Source organism: Chinchilla lanigera, unplaced genomic scaffold (genome assembly GCF_000276665.1).
Source record: "Chinchilla lanigera isolate Chin_1 unplaced genomic scaffold, ChiLan1.0 scaffold00025, whole genome shotgun sequence".
In the NCBI taxonomy this organism is placed as follows: domain Eukaryota; kingdom Metazoa; phylum Chordata; class Mammalia; order Rodentia; family Chinchillidae; genus Chinchilla; species Chinchilla lanigera.
This window is the reverse complement of record NW_004955426.1, coordinates 24,990,964-25,012,759: the sequence shown is the minus strand read 5'-3', so window position 1 is coordinate 25,012,759 and position 21,796 is coordinate 24,990,964. Positions and strand designations below refer to the sequence as shown.

Here is a 21,796-nt window from a genome sequence, read left to right as displayed (position 1 = left end):
ACAAGAAATCAGCCCTGCATCATCACCCTGATCTGGGACGTCTAGCCTCTGGGACTCTGAGAAAATAAATTTCTGTTGTTGAAGCCACCTAGTCAGTAGTACTTTACTATAGCAGCCTCAACTGATTAATGCACACATAATTCAATTTGAAACTGGACACAAGGCTTTAATAGATATTTCTTCAAAGAAGATACACAATTAGCCAATAAGCATATGAATAAATTCCCAAAAGCATTAGTCACTGGGGAAATGCAAATGAAAACTACCATGAGATACCACTTCATACCCATAGGATGAGTATAATAAAAAATACAGACAGTAACAAGCCTTGATAAGGATGTGGAAAAGTTGAAACCCTGGTACAGTGCCTGTGGGAATGTAAAATGGTACAGAGAAAAACTGAGATGGCTTCAGAACATTGAACTTACAGTTACTGTACATCCTGGCAATTTCACTTGGGTGTATGCCCAGGAGAATTGGAAATATATCTACACAAAAACTTACTAGCAAAAAAGTCCATAGCAGAATTATTCACAGTAGCCAAAAAGTGGAAACAACTCACCGCTCATAAACTGTCAAATGGATAAAGAAGATGTGCTATATCCATACTATGGGGAATTATTCAGTCATAAAAAGAAGGAAGTACTGATTCATGCTGCAATGTTAGTGCCCTTGAAAACATTCTAAGTGAAAGAAGCTGGACACAAAAACCCACACAGTGCATGATTCATCATGTAAAATGTCCGGACAAATCCACAGAGATGCGGTGCTTGCCAGGTCCTGGGGGAGAGAATGGGAAGTGAGTGCAGATGGGAATGGCTTTATTTCAGGGATGATGAAAATGTTCTGCAATTAGATAGCAGTTGTGGTTGCACAACTTTGTGAATACACTGAAATATTTTATTTTTTTTTGTTTTGTTTTGTTTTTTTGGGTTTTTCTCCGGTACCGGGAACCGAACTCACGACCTTGCGCTTGCCAGGCAGGCGCTTTTGCCGCTGAGCTAAATCCCCAGCCCCCTACACTGAAATATTTTAGAGTACACTTTAAAGGATAAATTTTAGAGCACATGGTATGTCAGCTGGGAAAAGACAGCCAGATTAGTGTTCTGGACAATGAATTTAAGATGAATGAGATTATGTTATGAATCTTAATAGCAGTAGCTTGTGAATGAAGCACTTGTTTTTCGCCTATGAAACACGGGTGATCTAGCTATTGTCTGTTGCTCATGTTCGTGAAGGTAAAACAAAGTCCTTTGATAAATAAAATATCCTCTGAAAACATTGTGTTGTAGGCATTAGCTACATTGGGCAAAGAGAACGTTTTAGAAGCTTTAGCTGCATGCTCCTTTTCTGAGCGTGCCTTACCTCCAGTGAGAATCACTGTGCCAGGAGGCCTGTGAAGATGACTGTCCTATTTTTTTTTTTTTTTTTACATTACCCACAGATATCTCTAAAAACTTACAAATAGCAAATCATGACTTGACTTCTGCTTGAAGTGTGTCTAATACTGGCAGTATCAGCATCACCCAGGATCTTTTTAGAAATGTGGACACTTGAGACCTAAAGAATCAGAAACTGTGTTTTTATAAGCTCTCCAGAGGACTCATGTAGGCTAAAGTTTGAGATACACTGGTCTACAGACATTAAAACTAGGAAGGACCAGAAGTTTATCTTCATTTTTGTAATAATTATTTGGGTACTTTATGTGTGCTGATTAAGCATGCTATTGTCACTCCCAACACCCGTACAAACTGGTGACCTTGAGTACACCTGTCACTCAGATGGATTCATTATGAAGTGGATCCAAGGCTTTGTACTATTCTTCCCACTTCAATGATAATTAGTAATTATCTCTCTCAAAATAATCTTTAAGAAATATTTTGATTTAAAAGGCTATAGAAGATCCCTGAAACAAAGACCACACAAGTTTTCCAAAATTGAGGATATGGATCTCAGCTTGAATGCATTTATTTATTATAATCTCCAAAATAATTTCAGTTGGCATAACTTCTTAAAACCATATCAATATTAGGCTCAGAATTTAATCACAACCAAGCAGTTCACAAAACACTTTAAGCAACAAAACATGCTTGATATTTCTTTGAGAAAGGACCTTCAAATATGTGAACAGGGTCACTGGGGATCACAAAGCTGTTAGAAGGTGACTCTTACATGCCGAAGTTCTGCACATTTACAGTGTTAAACCTGACACACATTAAAGGCAAATTTAACCATATCTGAGATCCTTCTGTATCTCAAAATAAATGTCTTTATGGTACAATTTTTCTTTCTATTAAATTTAAAAGATATTCTAGGTTACTCCTTAGGCAAACAGAAGTATGCACACTTTCATGGGGAAAAACAAGCTGCTTTGATTTATTTTTATATTATGCACTTCAATTATGAGTGAAGACTTTAAAAATTATATTTTGAAAAGTAGCAATTAGTGGGGGCAGTATTTGAAAATATTTACCAACATGTTATGTTCTTTTGAAATCACACTTTTCTGGATAAAAATGATGTCACTAGATTATTTTTATGATTATACATAGCTTGGAAAGAACTGTAGAATTTTGGAAGATAAATTTCACATCTTAAATGGCATTTTTCCTTATTTTGATGATATTAAACTTTTAAAAATTATTTGTTTTATAGATATTAGTTTCACTAATTAGTTTTTGTAGATATTAGCTTCACCACCTCTGCCTGAACTTGTATATGAAAAATAAATCTAACATCTGAACTTCAGCTGGTTACCCTGGGAGGAAGGAATCACCATTACTGTATTACACCTTGTATTAACAATAAACCTTCTCATAGAGAAGAAAATACTTTAAATACCTTAAATATTTACAACAATAAAAATTCACATTTCATGCTTTAGTGAGACACTTAGATCAGCCATAACGAAGTCCTCAGAGTATATTGGATAGAGCCCTTCCAGTATCCGAGCCTCTTCGGTGTGCCAGATATACAGCTTTTGATGTCATGAAAATAGCATGCTCCTGTCATTTTCCTATCCAGGAGAGAAACCAAAGGTAGCTCTCCCCACCCGTCAACTTGTGACTGCAATCCTGTGTTATAGCGGGGTGTTAACGGATGTGCTTCAGGCCTCGAGACGCACGTGAAATGACTTGAGTGTTTGAAAAATGCTCAGGAACGCCTGTGTTGCCTAACGTGAGCCACAAGATGAAGGTACACTTCGGAGCACAGCTAAATGCTTCACTTATGTGTCTACTGCACAGGATTTTTTAAGGTTCCAGAAACAGTGCAGTATTTCCTTCCTTGACTACTATATACACTTTTCAGATAAGTTCCGTGTTTCACTGGGGAATGTGACTTGCAGGGAGCTCCCCTTAGGGGCAGGGCCATCCCTGTTCCTCCCACTGACCTCATCTACCAATAAGACAGTCTCGGAGTCGTGGCCCTGTGAGGAGTCTGAAGTCTCTGATATTCGCAAAGTTCTCAGTGAAGTGGTTTCTTCCTGGGTCTGGCCCATGCTAGGCACACCTGGAAGCAAATTCCTGCCTCCAAGACTGTTCTCACTTAGTTCTGGCAGGTAAAGGAGGGTCTGAGATGTGCTGCTGATTTCCTTTAGCTCTGGCGAGAAGAAAGATCGAGAGTGGTTGGACATGGCTGAAGAGGTCCTCCGACTCTCAGAGCAGTGTTGTCCTGCGCGGTCTCTGCGGGACCCACCAATGCGGCAGAAGAGGCATTTGATCTTCTCCATGGCTTTACTGAGCACTGTTTTTCTCAGAAGTATATATATCCAGGGGTCCAGGATGGGGTTCACAGAAGCAATTCGGATGGCCTGCAAGTCTGGGTTTCTGCTGATTTCTCGCACCACACTTGGCTGATATAACTGGTTGATGAACACTCGCACCTGCACAAAGGAGACGCCCACAGTTAGACCTCGTAATTAAGCAACTGGGAGAACACTTAAATGCTACATCTGCCTTAGCAACATTAAGGAGCTGCTCTTTTTTCCAATAAATAAATGCCAAAGAAAGAGCAGCTTCCACAATAAACCACAGAAATACCAGTGATTGCAAAAATTAATTGCATGTGTACTTTGAGTTAGTATAATACTAAATATTTTATATCTTTCTTAGACCAAAGATAATATGTAAAACTGCAATGTATTTATAGGTAACCTATGAATAAAGTCTCCTGAGAAGTATTTTATTAATCCCTCTGAGCGCTTTTAAATTTTTGTAGTTCTAATAAAATACCTTTTCCCCCAAAGTCACTAGATTTCCTTTTCAATAGCCATTTTATATATTATAAATGATACTCATTTTGTATGTCAAGCAACCATCTAATTATTACAAAAGGCTGAGGTTCTTTTTAGAGTCTCAAGAAAATTTATTGTAAACTTTTGAACGAACATCAGGATCTCCTGTTATCCAGAATGACTACAGAGTATTTTCATGTTCTGTATGACTTGCCTTCGTAGGTTTAATAATCATCTAATGTTATTAACTGTCTTTACCCAAAACCTCCAATCCTTTCCCTCTAACTGCTTTTCACCCTTGAAGATTATATTGCAGCAGCCACCAAACTAGCCTTTCTGCCTGCTTTACCTCTCCAGTCTATTCCTGTACCATATAAATAAGATTATTTCTAAAACATACATCTGACTGAGCTGCTCAGATGCTGAAACCTTCACAATCCTGCTGCTTGCAGACCATAGTTTTGTTCATCTTTCAAGGCAGCATTCAACTGCCATTTGGTGAATCCACCGTGAAACTCCAATCACAATCAACTCCTCCTTTGTGCTTGGATCGCCCCTCAGCCAAATAGCAATCAAGTGCTCACAGAGCCCTAAAAACAGACCAGTTGGGGTGGTCCTTCTAGTGCAGTTTGAGCTATTAAGGCAAAAGCTATGTCTGCCATGCTGTGGTGGGCCATACAGGGTATAAGTGAAAAATGCAAGGCACCGTGGGAACCTTTTTGCTATTTTGGATTATTAGTTTTGACAGTTTAAAAAGTTGCTCTTATTATAATCATTTATTTGCTCACATCCTTTCATGTATTTCATCATTTGGCAATAAGCACTTACTGTGTTTTAGGCATTATGATAGGTTCCGGGACAAAAAAAATTGTATTAAATGTCATAAATATCTTGTAGGCAGAGAGTAGTACATAGTCAGGACAGGAACACAGACCAACTATTACTGCAACTATTACTGACCAACTATCACTGACAAAATGAAGCGGGAGAGGTGTGCACAAGGCGGCCTGCCAAGACCTGGAGGCCAAGCATCAGGAGCGGAAGCTTGCGCTGTGTTTGGTGGATACGTGTGAGTTTGCCAAATTTAGAAGGAAGGACGTAACATTTTTAAGAGGGATAGTTCCCTGCACAAAGTCACGGAAGAGTGAGCTATGCCAACTTCCAAAAAGGTTAAATGATTTATTTAAAAGGCATGAATTGGTGTAAACTTAAGGAAGACAATTATTTTATTCTTTAAAGACAAAGATACTTGTTAAATATATACTCAAGTATTCTTGCCTAGATTTTCTAATTACACTAGAATTATTTGTATTAAAATCTTACCTGTCACTCAGGTAAAAGAGCAGTTTTAAGATGACTGCCATCTGTCTTTAGTAATTATTTAGTAGGTATCACTTGTCTTTGCTAATTATTTTAGATTAGGGAGAAGTAAGAAGTGAGTCTCACAGCCAAGGAGACAAATAAAAACCATAAAAAGGAAAAAGAAGTCACAAAAGCATAGCCGGAGCCTGTATCTATTAAGAAGCAAGCACTTGTCACGAGACTCAGGGACATTGCTGCCTTGCCACACAGCATATAATTAATGATTTATGATATATAAATGTTATGCTTTGTGTCTAGATGTTCCCTCAAAGCCGCGTGTGGTCATAAGGAGTCTTTTTCAGAGGTGGCTGGATCTAGTGTGACACTGGGACTGAGTAATGCTACAGTGCTAGGATCAAGGGCACTAGGACTAAGGGTGTGAGTCCTGTCTGACCAGGTAACCTGGATAAGATATAAGGAATAGAAAGAGCTGTGGTCATCTCATGTTGCTTTTCTACCTTCTGCCTGCTTGAATTGTTCCTCCCCTTTGACGCCTGTCTGCCACACCACCCTGCCTTGGAGATGCTGATTATGGACTGAAACCTCTACAAACTGTGAGCTAAATAAACCTTTCTCCCTTTAACTTTGCTTGTCAGGTATTTTGTCTCAGCAATGAGAAAAGTAACTAAGACCATAAGTTACCAGGAAAGGGTTGGGATACTTTAGAGAAATTTACAACAATTTGGATAAAAGAAGAAAGTTTGAAATGTTTAAATGAAGTATAAATTAATCTGCAAAATATAATTTAAATGAAATTTATTCCTGGATGATGTTGGATAAATGAACATATAACTGTATTCCTATCTTTTCCTTAGGGAAAATTTAGATCTGATTGGCCACAAGTCCACTGATTCTTCATCAAGAAAATTCTGTTTTTCAGTTATTATTTTGTTGTTCTTCATTTGTTTTGTTTTGGACACTTAACTGGGTTTTAAAACCTAACCTACACTTGGCATCAAAACCTCAACTGAAGCTAGGCACGGTCACAAACCTGTAATCCCAGCACTTGGAGAGGCGGAGGTAGGTGGGCTGCAAAGTCTACGCAGCTTATTGACTCACTGAAACCCTGTCTCAAAAGGGGGAATGTAGTTCAGCGTGAGGCCCGGGGTTCAATCCCCAGCACTGAAGCAGAACAGAACACCAAACCAAAAAAAAAAAAAAAATCCCTGGTGCTACTTTTTTCTTTTTCCTGATGCTACTTAAAATTTATTCATTCCACTTACAGTGAATATATTCCCATTTTTCTCCAGGGCATTGTTCCAACAGGAATATTACATACTCTATGATGTATTAATAATTACTTTTCTAAAATCCAAGAAATTCTGAATTTTGTGTCTGGCCCTATAAATCTCTAAAAAATTTAGGTAAGGATTCTGGCCCTGTAAGTCTCATAGAATCAAATGGTCAAAGGGCTCTGAGGGAGATAAATTATATTTGTGTGTGTGTATGTGTGTGAGTGTGTGTGTGTGATACCGATAATTGAACTCTAGACTTTGCACATGCTAGGCAAGCATCCTATTGCCGAGTTTTGTCTCAGTCCTTTTCTTTTTTCTTTTTGAAACAGGGTCTTGCCAACTTGCCCCTACTGGCCTCAAACTTCCATCCTCCTGCCTCAGCCTCTTGGAAATTGAGATATCTTGAGAGATAAAGAGAGCTAAAGAATCTACTACAATTACCAGCAGTCTATGAAGTTTTGCCTTAAAATAATATATTTAGAAACAAACATGGAATAAATAATAATGTCAAGACAAAAGATGCTTGACTTTTAAAAAATCTACCCAAGAAACTAGAAAAACAAGGTATCTTGGCTTCATTTTTTTTTTTTTTTCCGGAAATTGTTCTGAGGTTCTCAGTGCTGTCTAGGAACTAAGTGCCATCAAGGATTTTCTCAGATGTGTTTTTTACGGAGACCTGGAAGTTTTCAAGCACTTTCTAGGTCTCCTTGGTATTGATGGTTGACTCTGGTCTACCCAGGTTCCAGCGGAACTCCATGGATTTTTTTTTCTTTTTTTGTTATACAAGGCTGGATTTATTTTTAAGAATTATTTACCAGCAATGGAAGTATTGGTAAAAACATAAGATTTTTTTTTTTTTTAAACTCATATCGCATGTTATGTTCCTAAGAGTAAAAGAAATCATGGGTTTAAGTCTATTAGTAGAATATATTCGGGTTGTGTGAACTTGACACCCCAAGCCTCTAGGTGGCAGTGTTGCTCCACTGGAGAGTCTGGTACCACAGTCCTTCCCTATGCAATGCTCCGGTCAACCATTTCTAAGACTTTCAGACCAGAACCTCTGAACTTTGCATTTCTGAGATATTTAACACTGACGTTTTGTTGCTGGTTGATATTCCACCACAACCCCAAAGGAAACATGGTTACTACTGAAAGGAAGAGAATTTTTGAACAGTTAAAATGGTATTTTTGTAGCCATTTAAAGGAATGTGTTACATTCACCTGTGGGTTTTACTTCACCCGCAGCTGTAATTACTTTTGACTACCAGCAAAGGGAATGAAAAGACGCTGCAATGAACAATGCTCCACTTAAGTTCCCTGGGGTGAAGTCTATTTTTAGCTAATCCTTAGTACTGTACAGCTGTAGAACTCAGTCATTTAATGGTCTTGAAGACCATTAAATGGTCTTGAAGTCATTTAATGGTCTTGATAGCAGAAAGATGAGTAAAAACACAAAATTCTAATTCAGGTAAAAACATTATCAAAACTTGGTCAAGTTATTTGAAAAGAATCAACACAATTAGTTTTAGTATTCTTAATAGTGGTTTACTTCAAATAGAGAAACAAAAAAAGTGACAAAAATGAATGAGAACTTCATGCATTTTGTAATGTTTGGATAAGTTTAGCACTCTATGCTTTAAGGTCTACTTAATTTCCTCTCCCTGAAGAGAGGGAACCCCAGAGAAGGGGAATATCCATGGCACTATTTCAGTGCATGTGGGGCTGTGAAAACTCTGTGCTGGGACTTCGGTCCTTCAAGCCCTATATGTTATACAAATAAACAAGTTGGAGCCAGTTTTAGTCTTGGAAGAGTGTGGTCCTCAGAACCTCTGAGTCAGAGGGGAAAATCTGTAAAAAATTCACCAAACACAAATAACAGTCTACTTTCTTCCCACTTTTAAGCCTTTTGGGGTAGTTGCAGATTTCTGCAGGTGATTTGTCTTTAAGATCAGCACACATCACAATATTCTAAACTTCTTGAGACTATTTTGAAGTTCAGGTTCTGCAGCACTGGAAAATAATGTGCAGAAGAGTCAATAAATTCACAAGAGAGCATAAGAGGAAAGTTACAAGGAGGTTGTGTGCTGTAGAAGTAAACACCCAAGCTTTGTAATCAACCTCTGTTCAAATCCTGATGGTGCTTCTTATAATTTATGCATGAATTATTAAAATGCTTAGCGCAGTGCCTGGGATGTAACATACAGGTTGGCTCTAATTACTTTTCTTCTGATCCATATATGAAACTTGGCCACTGTTGGGATATACCAATAATTTCAAAACTGCAAGGAAAAAGTAGTTTTGGGGTATGATTGATGATATGGTATTAAAAACAAGTCTTTTCTATTTAAGAATAACCTGTTTGCAAGGAATGTTGAGTTGAAAGAGGAAAGTTGAGATCTTGACTAGATCTATTAAATAACTGTTAAAATAGGAATGCTTTCCAATAAATGACAAGATCTATACCTAGACCTGAGCATAGGTGCTATTTGTTCTGTTTCAGGCACATGTAAGGGATCATCTGCATGTGCTTAATTATCTCACTGCTCTGTGAAGAGTCCAAAATTGACCAGCTGTTACTAGAATTTCTAACCACTTTTTTTTAAAAGTGGAGGATGACAGAAAGAGTTCGTTACTAATATCTCTAAAGGGGACCTGATTTCTTATCCCTTCTGGGTCACTAACTGGCCATTACTGCAGGCAAGTTACTTAGTCTTTATTGGTCAATCTCTACAATGCAAATTGATTTCTAAAGGTTTTTCTAAATACCCTCCTTCAACATTCTAAAAGGAGACTCCAAGAATAATTGCAGCTTTCAAAAAATTGCTAGTAGGTGTTTAATAAAACCGCGTCCTGACCTGTCGGCAAAGTATGGTGGAAAGGGCACTGGGCTAGGACTCACCACAGGCGTCCAGCAAGGAGCATGGAATAGATTCTTCACCTGTGGATGAAGGGGCTGAGACACCGACTGTGCAAGTGCTGATCTGCTCTACCTCTTCACTAGAGCTTTTTCAAGACACAAAGGAAATGTTATTCTTCACTCTTGAATTACTACTATTGGGTCTCAAATGCTGGTGATGCCTTCAAAGAGATGATGAATTTATAGTGAACAACCAAAGAAACACAGGAAGGTATTTTCCTATGAACTTTACCTGACCAAGGCAGAAGACTAACCCAATTGCCATTCTCCTCCTAATTAAAAGTGAACACTTGTTAGTTCAGAGAAGAAGAAAGGAAATATATGAGCAAGAAATGTGATCTTGTCTTGCCTATGCATGGGTAAATACCTTTCCAAATCTCACAGTATAAATGTATAGCCCTGAGGCAATATATTGGATTGTAATTATTATCTTAACATTAATACTATTAACTACAAAATTAGGGAAAAAAAATTGGTCTACTACAGCTTTTAAAACTGGGACCAAGCCAGGCATAGTGGCCCGTGCCTGTAATTTTAGTACTGAGTAGGCTGAGGCAGGCGGATCACCATGAGTTTGAGGCCAGCCTGAGCTACATAAGAGAGTTCAAGGGCAGCCTGTACTGTATAGTGAGACTCTGTATCAAAGAAAGAAAAAACAACAAAAAAAAATCAAAGCAAAGAAAATAAAATCAACCAGGGACCTTAGGAAGATGTCTTGCTTGCATATTTCTAAAGAATGTAATCTCCTTTTTCTTTAAGCATACTCTTTCATTTCTTTAGCTTTTCCTCTATTTAAAAATAAAACAACCTGAAACTGGTTATAAGTAGAGGAATGGACAAAATCTCAAGCAATACCTTCCTACCAAGTCTTGCCATGTGACACAGATTGCACTCCCTTTTTTCTTCATTAATTCTGATCCACTTCAGAGAATTTTGTAGGTTCAGCACGGCTCCTTCTATCCACAAGGAGTTTCCCAACTTTTCTTAAACCTCCAAGCACAATTGCATTTTGATAACAAATTGAAATTTACTTTTTATACTAAGCTCAATATCAGCCACCTTCTCAGAGGCACTGCAGCTTTTTCTTCTCCGATGTCCGAAAGACAAAATTGGCTGCCGTTTAGTGGCTGCTTAATTTCCTTCTATATTATGTCAAGGTTTCTAAAATTCCAAGCAAATTGTATTTGCTCTGGTAGGCTGCCTTTCCAGATCATTTTTAATGATTCATAGGGATTGATTTTTCTCAAATGGGATTAGCAACCAGCTTTATTTGATAAAGTTAAAATAGATGTTTCATTAGTTTCCTTGGAACTGAAAATAGGCCTAACTACTTTAAATGTCAGAGAGTTCAGAAGTTTTAATCTTAAATTAAATTACATTACCAATCTGAGAAACATGAAAAAGAAAGTTGTATAAGTAAGCCAGTGATGACTGTATCTGTGGATAAATTTCCCCTTTGATTCTTTCAGTAACTGCTGGGTTGTGAGTGAGTGGGTTATAGAATGGCCCCATTAATTACCACCAATTTATGATTAGATAGATTCTAAACTTAGATTTTAATAGTCAAATAGCAAAACTGTAAGCTGAAGCTACTACTACATATATGATTCTTTAGTTCTCACAAGTATGTAAGTTCTTAACTGGCATGATTACTTCTTCGATGATCCAGTTTCAATCTTCAGGTTGTGATCCCCCAATATCTACTACACTGTATTAACTTTCTACAGCATGGACAGTATTTTCGGTTAATTGTAAACCATAAATAAAGCTCCTACAACTTATTGCATCTAGGTACTCAAACAGTTTCCAAGGGTTTGTCACAAATGGTCTGGCTCTGGGCCTTAGAGCCAGGTCTACCATGTCAGTGCATAGGATGAATTAAACTTTGTATCCTCTCCAGATACCCGAGGGCAACACTTTATCTGTGGCTGTGCAGGAATTAATATCTTCACACGCTCATCTCCAACCAAAACCATTTGGGAGGTATGTGCACTTTGCTCACCGCCTACCTCTAATTCCTCAGTTCCTTAAAGTGAACGTTCTGTAAATAACAACCACTCACTTTGGCATTTACTGTTCTGTAAAACGTAAGGCAGAGGCCAAGGAACCCAGGCTGCATCGGAAGCAGAGTTCTTCCTTCCAAAACCTCACTTTATTCTAAGCTGCTATTACAGACAGTGATATATACTTATGTGGCTCAAGTGTGACTTAATTCTGTAAAATACGCTGGGCCCTAGATGGTTTAAAGGCTGTCCTTGCCAATCATATTTACTTCTGTTCATACCGACTGGCCAGAAGCTACTGCATGCTGGTGTCAGCCACCTCTAAGTTCCTTCCATCTACAGTCACTTTTAAAAGAGATATTATATTTGTATATCAGAGATCCCTGGAGGTATTAATAAAGCAAATAACAGAGTAATAACCATTAATCCTTTTTCTTCTTGCTCCCAACAAGCATAAGAAAGAGCAGGTTGGTTTTTTGTTTTGGGGGGTTTTTTTGAGTTTATAGTTGAGAATTTCCAGGAATGAAATGCCTTGAGAGCTAGAACAGCTCAGAACTAGTTGCTTTCAACCTAAGCTCTAGGCGGGGAAGTCTGTTCACCTGCCCACCTGTTTCTGGTGCATTCCATCTTAATGACAGGTGAAGCAGAGAACTAGTGGGGTTTGAGCCTTTCTATTAATAATATCCTAAAAGTTAGTCTCCAGGCAGTTTAAAAGAGGATGTTGTCCTAACAATGAAGTGCACCCGAACTCCCACATCCACGGTTGCAAAGACCAAACCAGAACTGTTTTGGGAAGGAAACTAATCACAGGAGCACTTTTGGAGCTGCATATAAACCACAGGACTCTGGCTTGACAATCAATAAGAACCATCTCTAAACTTCAGTTTCTCTGGAAGGTACTGTTCCTCTCACCGTTTTTGAGAATTTACGTTCAACACCTATGTACATCAGGCTGTCCATAACTGGCCCCCTAAGAAATCTTGCTTTCCTGGCCTGCAGACAAAAAGAACAAACCCGAGTCTATACCATCCCCTGTACCTGAAGATGTTTTCCTGGGTACAGAATGACAGATCAGGGAACCTAGCTTAACAGTGCAGGTTCTGCTAGACTATGCTCAGCAAATGAAGTGAAGGAGTTATGCTACAAAAAGAGAAAGGAAAGAAAAGAGAAGAAAAGAAAAACCTGACATCTCTTCTAGCACTAAAATTCTACAAATCTAAGGTTACAAAAATCCCCAAAGCCCTGCACAAAATACCCAAATCTTCACTCTCCTAAGGAATGGTTTACAACAGAGATCACCAGCCCCCGACGTGGTGGACAGGGCTAAGTCACCCTATAGCCTGTTTCCCTCCACTCGTGACAGAGAGACAGGTGGGTGTTCCCAGAAGACTCAGGGTAGATGCCAGGCAGTGAGGGGGAGGCAGGGACCTTCCCCAGAGAGAGTGGAAGGCAGGTTTTTAGGGGAAGAACCTCGGTGCCTGTAGGGGGACAGCACCTAAGACTCTCAGGAGGGTCCGGATTTAAAAGGTGGTTGAGGGCCCTGAGAAGCCCTGTGGGGATCCCAGCCCCGACCTGGAGGAGATTCACTCACTGCTAAGTAACCAGAGGGAAAAGAGGGAGCAGGAGGAGAGAGAGAGTCGCGGGGAGCCGTGGGGGTGAGGAGGGGAGGCGGCGGGGCGAGGGAAACCCCTGCCCAGGCCACTCACCACGAGCGGGATGGAGCAGATGAGCACCACCAGGGAGGTGGCGATGAGCAAGATGACCATCTGGATCTCTGCGCCTGCGATGCGGCGGAAGCTCCGGCGGCGGCGAAAGTCGCTGAACCGCTGCAGGGCCGGGGAGGCACTGGCGTGGCCTCGACAGGCAGAGGCCAGGGCGGCCGCGGCGACCGCGTGGTGCTGCTCCGTGCCCAGCGAAGTGCGGCGCATGAACTGGCGGTGCATGCGGAGCAGCGCGCCGCACACCAGCACGTTGCAGAGCACGGTGGCGAGGATGAGGAAGGAGCTGAAACCCGCGTACATGTAGGAGAAGGCGGCGTACGCTGTCACGTTGGTGGTCCAGTCGATGAAGCACCAGGTGTCCGGGTACTGCTGCCGCGAGCGGCCAAGGCCCATGTTGGGCAGCGCGCAGAAGAGCACGTTAGATGCGTAGACGGCGAAGAGGGTGAGGCCGGCCAGTCGCTTGTCCACGTAGTGGCTGTAGAAGTAGGCGTGGTTGATGGCCAGGTAGCGCTCTATGCTCATGGCGCAGATGATGCTGAGGCCAGACAGGCCGAAGAAGAGCAGGATGAAGGTGCTGTAGTCGCAGAGCGCCTGGCCCCCAGGCCACTCGCCCTTCATGTAGGTGGCGATTGTCACCGGGCTCACCAACAAGGTGCCCAGTAGGTCGGTGACAGCCAGCCCGCACACCAGCGTGTAGAAGGTCGTCTCCTTCTGCTCCTTACGAGACTTGCAGAGCACCACGATGGCCACCAGGTTGCCCACCACCCCGAAGATGAACATCACCGCCGGGATGGTCACTGGGCTGTTCAGCCGGTCGGTGGTAAAGGAGGCAGATGCATTGACCCCAGCTGTGGACATGGTGGTGGCCCCCAGTGCGCAGCCTTGGAGCGCGCGCCCGGGCCTAGAGACGGTGAAAGAGGAGAGAGCAGTGAGCATAAGTTACCACTTGCAAGCTGTCAGTCCCGAGCCCATCACAATATGCTGCTGAGACAAGGGGAGCAACTCGGTCTCGTTTTCCCGGGTGCAGCCCCTTACTGACGCTGGCTACCGAAATCCCCAGGCTCCCGATGCGTCCTGCCAACCACACCAGCCTACTGACATTAATATTTATAAAGCTGATGACTGCCACTGCCTTCTTCCACCAGTCCGGTTCCCTCCACTGCCGAGAGGAGCAGGACCCGTCTCAAGGGAAAAGTGACTTGCTCGTGTTATTTCTGACACATTCTGAGTCGGCAAAATTCTCACTGAAAACAAGTTATGGACGGGAATTTGGAAGGCAAGCGCGCTCTCTCCTCTGCGGAGCGCCCGACCGCCGGTGCTGCTAGGGGCGACCCCAGCAAGCCCATCCTACCTGTAGCAGCGGCAGGGAGAGCAGATCGGTGAGCCCCGGGGTCCGGCCTCCGATGTCCCGGGCCGCCTCCAACCTGCCTGCAGCCTCGACCCGCTCGGGGGGAACTTGCCGAGCCTTGGCTTCTCGTCTCAGCGGCGGCCAACTTTCCGGAACTGGGGTCAGGGTGCCAGCTTTCAGAAACTTGCAGAGCGAGAAGGGCAGCGGGATGGGCCGTGCAGGCTGCCGTCGGGTTCTTGTTTGGCTTTCCCCCGACTTCAGAGGCGAGTCCAGCTTTGCGGGGTGGCGGTCTGGTCCCGGGGCGCGGCGCCCAGGTGAGCCGCCCGCGCAGGTAGAGCGCAGCGGCGACCCGACTGCGGCCGCGGGCCGAGCGGCGGCTACCGGCGCTGGCGCCAGCCGCGGAGGCCGCTCCTCGTGGCCTGGGGGCGGCTCGGGGTCCACTCGGTCTGGGGTTCTGACTTGGGGCTGTTCATCTTCCTCCTGGCTGCTGGACCTCCAGCTCGGCTCTCGCCCTGCCAGCCTCTGTACAAACTTTTCTCCTCCTTCAAGTTTCCCTGAGGGAGGCGGGACGGAGAGCGCGCGGCCCGGGCGCCCATTGGTTGAGCCGGAGGGGGCGGTGCTGGAGGCGGGGCCTGCACGCCGCGGGGCGGGGCCTGCACTCCGCGGGGCGGCGCTGGCTGAGGCGCTCTAGCCTGCGCCCTGAGAGCGGAGCGCAGAGCCGGCGCCGGGCGGAAGACCTGGGATCCTCGGCCCTTCCTCGGGCAGCCTTCCAGACTGCTGGAGTCGCGAGCAGCGCTGGAACTAGCGTCTCGTCCCCTTCACTTTCCTGCCTCCTGTTTTTCACATCTGTCCGCGGGCTGCAACGCCTGAGTCTCGGAAAGGAGGGCGCTGCTTTAGGACCGGACCCTGGAGTGGCAGAGGAGGGACGGGAGTGTGTGTGTGAGTGTGAGCGTGTGACTGTGAATGTGTGTGAGGCTGTGAGCGTGTGCCTATGTGAGTGCATGTGTGTCAATGCGCGTGAGTGTGTGTGTGAGAGTGCGCGTGTGTGTGTGAGTGTGTGACTGTGTGAGTATGTGTGTGCGCACGTGTGTGCGTACGTGTGTGAGAGTGCGCGTGTGTGTGTGAGTGTGTGACTGTGTGAGTATGTGTGTGCGCATGCGGGACCCATGTGCCCTAGGCCAGACTTGTCGCATCTAGCGGGCGGGCAGGTGACTGGGTATAGGGTCTGGGCGGGGAAACAAGAATCCGTCCTCTCACCATAAAAGGAATTAGTTGGCAGTGCCCGGGGTGCGGGCTGCGCTTGGTTGGAAAAAGAAATAAAAAAGGACGGCACTGAAGCCTCACCTGGCGCAGGTGGCAGAGCCTTGGGTTTGGAGGGAGGCGGCCCGCAGGCACTGGAGTGTAGGTGAGGGCGGGAGGCTGTCTGCCTTTCTCAGGCTGGGGAGCTTGTCCGACTTGAAAGAAGGTAGACTGAGTTTCCGCCTGGAGCCTGTCAGACTCCAGGAATCCTTTGAAAAACAACCGGAGGGTGAGGGAGCTTGAAAGTCCAGCGAGTGAAGGGATTGTCCAGGCGTCAGTTCATGGTTGCCTGGGAAAAACCTAGTTGCCCAGGTCTTTTGTTGGAATTAGATTGTTCGGCTTGTCCGATGGGAAAGAGTTTTCCCGTGTACTCATTATTCACTTCTTTCTATTCTATTTCTAAAAACCAGAAGTAAAACCTTGAAATAGTAAAATGTCAGAAGTAATTACCTCCCAGCCAGTCCTTAAGAAACTAAGCAGCGATGTTGTGTGGACCCTTACACAATTAAAATTCCTAGAAAAAGCCTTTCTGTTTGCAGTACACATGCACTTTAGCGTACTAAATCTCCTTACAGGTTAAGTAGGTAGTTGGTTCCCTTTATGTGATAAAAAGGCACTCATTTCTTAAATGTTATTTCCTGACTGAGCAAACCTGCTAATAATGTACATATCTGGTTCTCTAGTTAGTCTCAGTGAGTAATAAGAGAACCACAAAGGGCATTCCAGATTTCAGCTTATTTCAGGTCATAGAATATCTACACTCATTCCCTGGCATGAGACACCATTTGGAGGTAGCATCACCCTGCGCTGTGTACTGTTTCATCATGAATATTAGAAAGAAACACGCCTTTGCTAGTTAGTATGCAAAGAATGGGTGAGAGTCATTGCCTCAGTCTTCTTAATCACCACTATAACCACTTCTGCTGTCTGTGCTTCCTTTGAGTAGTGGCCTCTAGGGAGCTTCGGCGTGGAGTACAGATCGGCACTAGAGAAAGGAAACTGCACCTTCCGCCCCCGTTCCTCACTAACCGCATCACTTTACCATCACCCAAGTCAGTTGGTTGTCAGTAAATACATGGAGGGGAGGGAGGAAGTTCACTATACTCACTTTCTGCAAATACGTACTTTTTCCGCATTTTCTTTCCTCTTGAGCTCCTAAAATAGGACAGTTAGGATTGGTGTACACAATTTTTCATGACGAAGAATATGTTAAACCTAAAAGCTAACACACACCGCTGAAAAAGTTAGCATGGGCTGTTTATCAATTGAGTTGTTTTTCTTACTAGTGCAATTTTTTTAACAGTAGCTTTAGAAAGAGTTTTTACTTTTTAGATAAAAACAAGTATGCAAGACTAAGAGTATGTAATGAGGTTCATCTATATGCACGGCTCTTAAATTTAGTTTTCAGAAGTAGAAACTGAAGTTTGGGAAACAGTCTTACTCCCAGTTTGAAAAACTGGGACAGTGGAGTCCAGTTTCCCTCACACTCTGCCAGGAACCCACATTGCAAAAGGAACAGAAGAATTACCACACTTACGTGGGAGAGTCTTGTTATTGTTTGTGTATTTCAACAAAGAGATTTTTATTCTAATCACTGGTTTTTCTTCTCTCTTGCAGCTTCTGCCTCAGTGCCTGCTTCTTTACATTGGAGCAGTCTAGTTCAATTCTTCAGGACTGTCATTAAATCCTTTCTGAAGGTTTAAACTAACCTAAGAAATGCCTGCTGGATCAGTTGGATTGCTTGGTCTAGCTGTTTGACTGCTCTTTCAAATAAACACTTTAAGGTGAGAACTCATTTAAAAGTAAAGGCTGCCCAAAGACTACCGACTACGTTCATTCTGATGAGGCTAAGTATTCCTTGGGTCAAATGAAATACAGTAAGGGACAAACAGTGGATTCAATCAGCAGAAATGGGATATAAAGGGAATGATTCTTGGGAGAAAGGCAGCAAGATGAGTCAGATTGGATCTGCACCCTAACTGAGCTACAGCTGGCAGGATCTTAGAGCATTCCCGAAGCACTAACATCCGTATAGTAAAGCCTGTACAAACTGTGTTTGCTTTTGTCTTTCATGACAGACCATGTGGAGATTCAAAACAGAGTGTAAAAGGCATTTATCTGGTACCAACAGCACGGTACCTTTGGACACATTTGTCTTCCACACATCCAGCCTGTTGGTTCAGTGGATTACAAGTGGGGCATTCACACAACCCTGGGGATAGAAAAAGATGCGGTTGTGGCCTTAATGGCATTCCTCCTTTCTAGTGGCACATTCCAAATGTGTGGTCTCCTAATTATTTTCATTTTCTAAGCAGTAATTTTATGCTGAGCCTGGTCTCTGGAGTTGTTACACATGTCACGACTGTGATTAACTCCCTGACATCTTCATGTGGCGATAAATTACTGCTATGGAGGCGGGTTACCGCCAGTGATTACTTCAGGCCTCCTCCTCCGACAATTACACTGCTCAAAGTAATGGCTTTTTGTTGTTTTACTTTTCCCTCCTTTTTCTCCACCAGTTCCACCTCACCCCAATTATGGATTGGGCCAATGGGCAAAGAAAGGAGACTATTTACCTACTGTCACCTATTTTTAAAGTGCAGGTGGAAAGAAAAACCTTATTAGTTCAGGAGTCTCTGAGGGACCTTCTGATTACATTTCAGTTTTTTTCCTCACACCCAAATTGCTGTTTTAACACTTGAAAAGATACCCAGAAATACCCTGGCTTAATAATCAACACCAGCACCAGCATAGCTGTGTTGAATCATCACTTTCGATAACACTCACACTTGCATTCACATGCAATCTTATTAGCACCTCCCTGAGGGCGTTAAGTAGGTGTAACAGAGACTGCCACGTTTTACCAGATCCTGTTTCCACTTCCTCTTGAACACATAGCTGCATGTTGCTCTCAACTGACTTCTGTGGTTAAGTACAGCCCACGTGACAGAATTCTCACCAATGGAATACCCAGAAATGATATGTGCCACTTCTAGGCCTGGTCCGCACAAGACCCTGGTCCTTTGTGTGTACCTCTTCTTTTCTGCCAAGGCAATGCAGGACTCTGACCTATGGCAGAGGCACTTGATAGATAGAAACTGAGTGGGTCCCTGACTGTCTGCATGAAGTGAGGACTTCATTCCTACCCCAGCAACTCTCCCTGGACCATAAATGGAATGAAAATAATCCACTGAAATTTGAGGGGCTCATTTCTGCAGGAAGTTCATGCTGCTAATTTGGTAGGATTGCCTTCATCTGTTTATAGTGAATGAGTATGTGGGGATAGAGAAGCTCAAAGTCACAAAGATTAGTAAGGATAGCTGAAATTTAACCAGTGTTTAGTCTCTATGAGGCACTGTACTAAGTATTGTATAATTTTCTCAACTAACCTATGAGGAGGTACCAGGTAGTAATACCTACACTTTACAGATGAGCAAAGTAAAGTTTGGTGAAGGAACATGGGAGACATTTTTCTTCAGAATTTCCTCCAAAATAGAGGTGGCAATATTTTCTTAGGGGTAATTCTCATAGTAGAAAACTGTGTGCATAACTGTAAGCTGATTGAGAATTCTCTTACAGGAGGCATCTTATTTATTTATTTATTTACTTATTTACTTATTGTTAGTTAGTTAGCTAGGTTTTTTGAGATGAGTCTTGCCTATGTAGTCCAGGTTGGCCTTGAACTCTAGGTGATCCTGCCTTGGCATCTTGAGTGCTAGGATTATAGGCATGTGCCTCTACGTCCACTGAGATATCATTTTTAAAAGATTCCTCAGTGTTTGAGCCCTTTTCTTGTTGAAGGAATCTTCCACTGTGATATTTTTGTTTTGTTTTGTTTTGTTTTTTGTGTTTTTGAGACAGAGTTTCACTATGCAGCTCAGGTTGGCCTTGAACTCACTTTGTAGCTCAGGCTGGAGTCGAACTCACAGTGATCTTCCTGCCTCAGCCTCCTGACTGCTGGGATTGCAGGTGCCTGCCCAAGTATGATACTGTTTTTTTTCATTTAATTTAAAGATAAAAGGAGGGAAACATTAACAGACATACAACATTTTACAACATATCACAAGCACAATACAGAAATACAGAGTTACAAACAAAGTGGTAGGGAATTAACAATGGTGGTTGTATTACATATTGATATCTTCAAAGTGGCTTCTGTATGATACTGTTTTGAAGCAAGACCCAGGCTGTCATAACAAAAGCTAAATGGGCTGGATCTGCTCTCCATCACCTTTAACCAGGTGACTTTGCTTGGCCTATCAGGTACCTCTGCCCACAAATCTGCTCTTGAGGGGCCATCTACAGCAACACCGAGTCTGCGGATGGTGGTGCCAAGGGTCTGACAGTGATAGTGGCTGTGGATTGAGGCATCCTAACTCGGTTAGAATGATGTGAACTTGGCTGAATTTCCGGCTACCAGCTTCTCTGATGGCTCTGCAGCTGGTCATCTTTCCAATAAATTACTTTCCTAATTAAATTGACAGTACTTAGTTTCTGGTGCTGGTAGATAATAACCTTACTTGGTGAATAAAGGTTAAGTAAATTATCCAAGATCATAGTGCAAATAAATGGGAGAGCAAAAATTTTCTTCTAGGTGTCTTGGATTTCATAACTTGTACCCATAATATCTATATTTTGCATTCCAAACTACATCTCAAATTCACATAACTCTTAATCCTCTCTTTTTTCCTTCAGCATTGTGTTTTTATTTTATGAAATAAAAAAAAACAATTTCATAATCAGACACTAAGAATAACAATAGTTGTTACACTGTGTATCATTATCTTCCAAGTAGTTACTCAGAGTATAAGACGTAAACCGAAAGGATTCTTACAAGAAAGAAACAAACAAAATATTGTTTTTGGAATATTTGAAAATCTAAGTTTAAGGCTGTAATAGGTAACATAGGTAAAAGGTAAAAAGGAGTTACTACTCTGTGGGTTCTGTTAAAGGGGGAAATAATATAATCATATAGACAATGTCGTGCTTATAAAAAAAACCCAATAAATTCAACCTGTTATCAGAATAAGTATTATTTCATGTAGTTGTGGTTTCAAAATTCACTTCTAATGATTGTAAAATTAGTTGTTGGGCATAAAATATTTAGGGAGCATCATGCTAACTTGAATATATATAATTTTGATACAATTTATGTTTCCCTGGACCTAACTCCAAATTTCAAACAGTAGTGATGTATATAATTACAAAGAGAGAATTAAGGTAATTATTGAGATAATTTTGGCACTTCCCTTCCTTTAATGAGAAGAAATGAATTACTTCCAATGAGATAATTTACATTGCTCACTTAAATTGCATAAATTAACTGAGATAATTGCTCCGAGATACATTTAATTCTGGCTGTGTGATCACAGTGTAGCTGTTACAGAGAAACATTAGTAAACTTCACTTCATACATAGACGTCACCCGGCCACAGAGTCATTTACAGAGTAAATTCCTGACTTTTTAAAAACATTTTGCGATGCCTTATGAAAAATTAATGCACATTTATTTGGGAGAAGTGAATGTAAATATGCCTGGAAGCAAGGAGGGAATGTGAAGGCTTTGGAGGTAGGGATTGAGAGGAGGACTTTTCCAATCAAAGATGGAAAGAAAAGAAAAGGAAGATAGAAAGAAAGAGAGAGAGGGAGCGAGGGAGAAAGAACAAGAAAGAGAGAA

The 21,796-nt window shown here is 42.3% G+C and overlaps 1 protein-coding gene and 1 long non-coding RNA gene across 2 annotated transcripts; one reads left to right on the top strand and one right to left on the bottom strand.

The window, feature by feature from the left end:
- Nucleotides 1–1,937: 1,937 nt before the first annotated feature.
- Ptger4 (prostaglandin E receptor 4 (subtype EP4)) lies at nucleotides 1,938–14,949 on the bottom strand. The gene is made up of 3 exons (XM_005386240.1): nucleotides 14,824–14,949; nucleotides 13,458–14,373; nucleotides 1,938–3,883 (listed from the first exon to the last, which is right to left on the bottom strand). The coding sequence occupies exons 2-3, from the start codon at nucleotides 14,328–14,330 to the stop codon at nucleotides 3,293–3,295; spliced, it is 1,464 nt and encodes a 487-aa protein (XP_005386297.1). The 5' UTR covers nucleotides 14,331–14,373; nucleotides 14,824–14,949; the 3' UTR covers nucleotides 1,938–3,292.
- Nucleotides 14,950–15,497: 548 nt separating this feature from the next.
- On the top strand, nucleotides 15,498–20,799 carry LOC106148666. The gene is made up of 3 exons (XR_001234310.1): nucleotides 15,498–15,759; nucleotides 17,737–17,903; nucleotides 20,383–20,799. It is a non-coding gene; the product is annotated as an uncharacterized LOC106148666 (long non-coding RNA).
- Nucleotides 20,800–21,796: the final 997 nt, after the last annotated feature.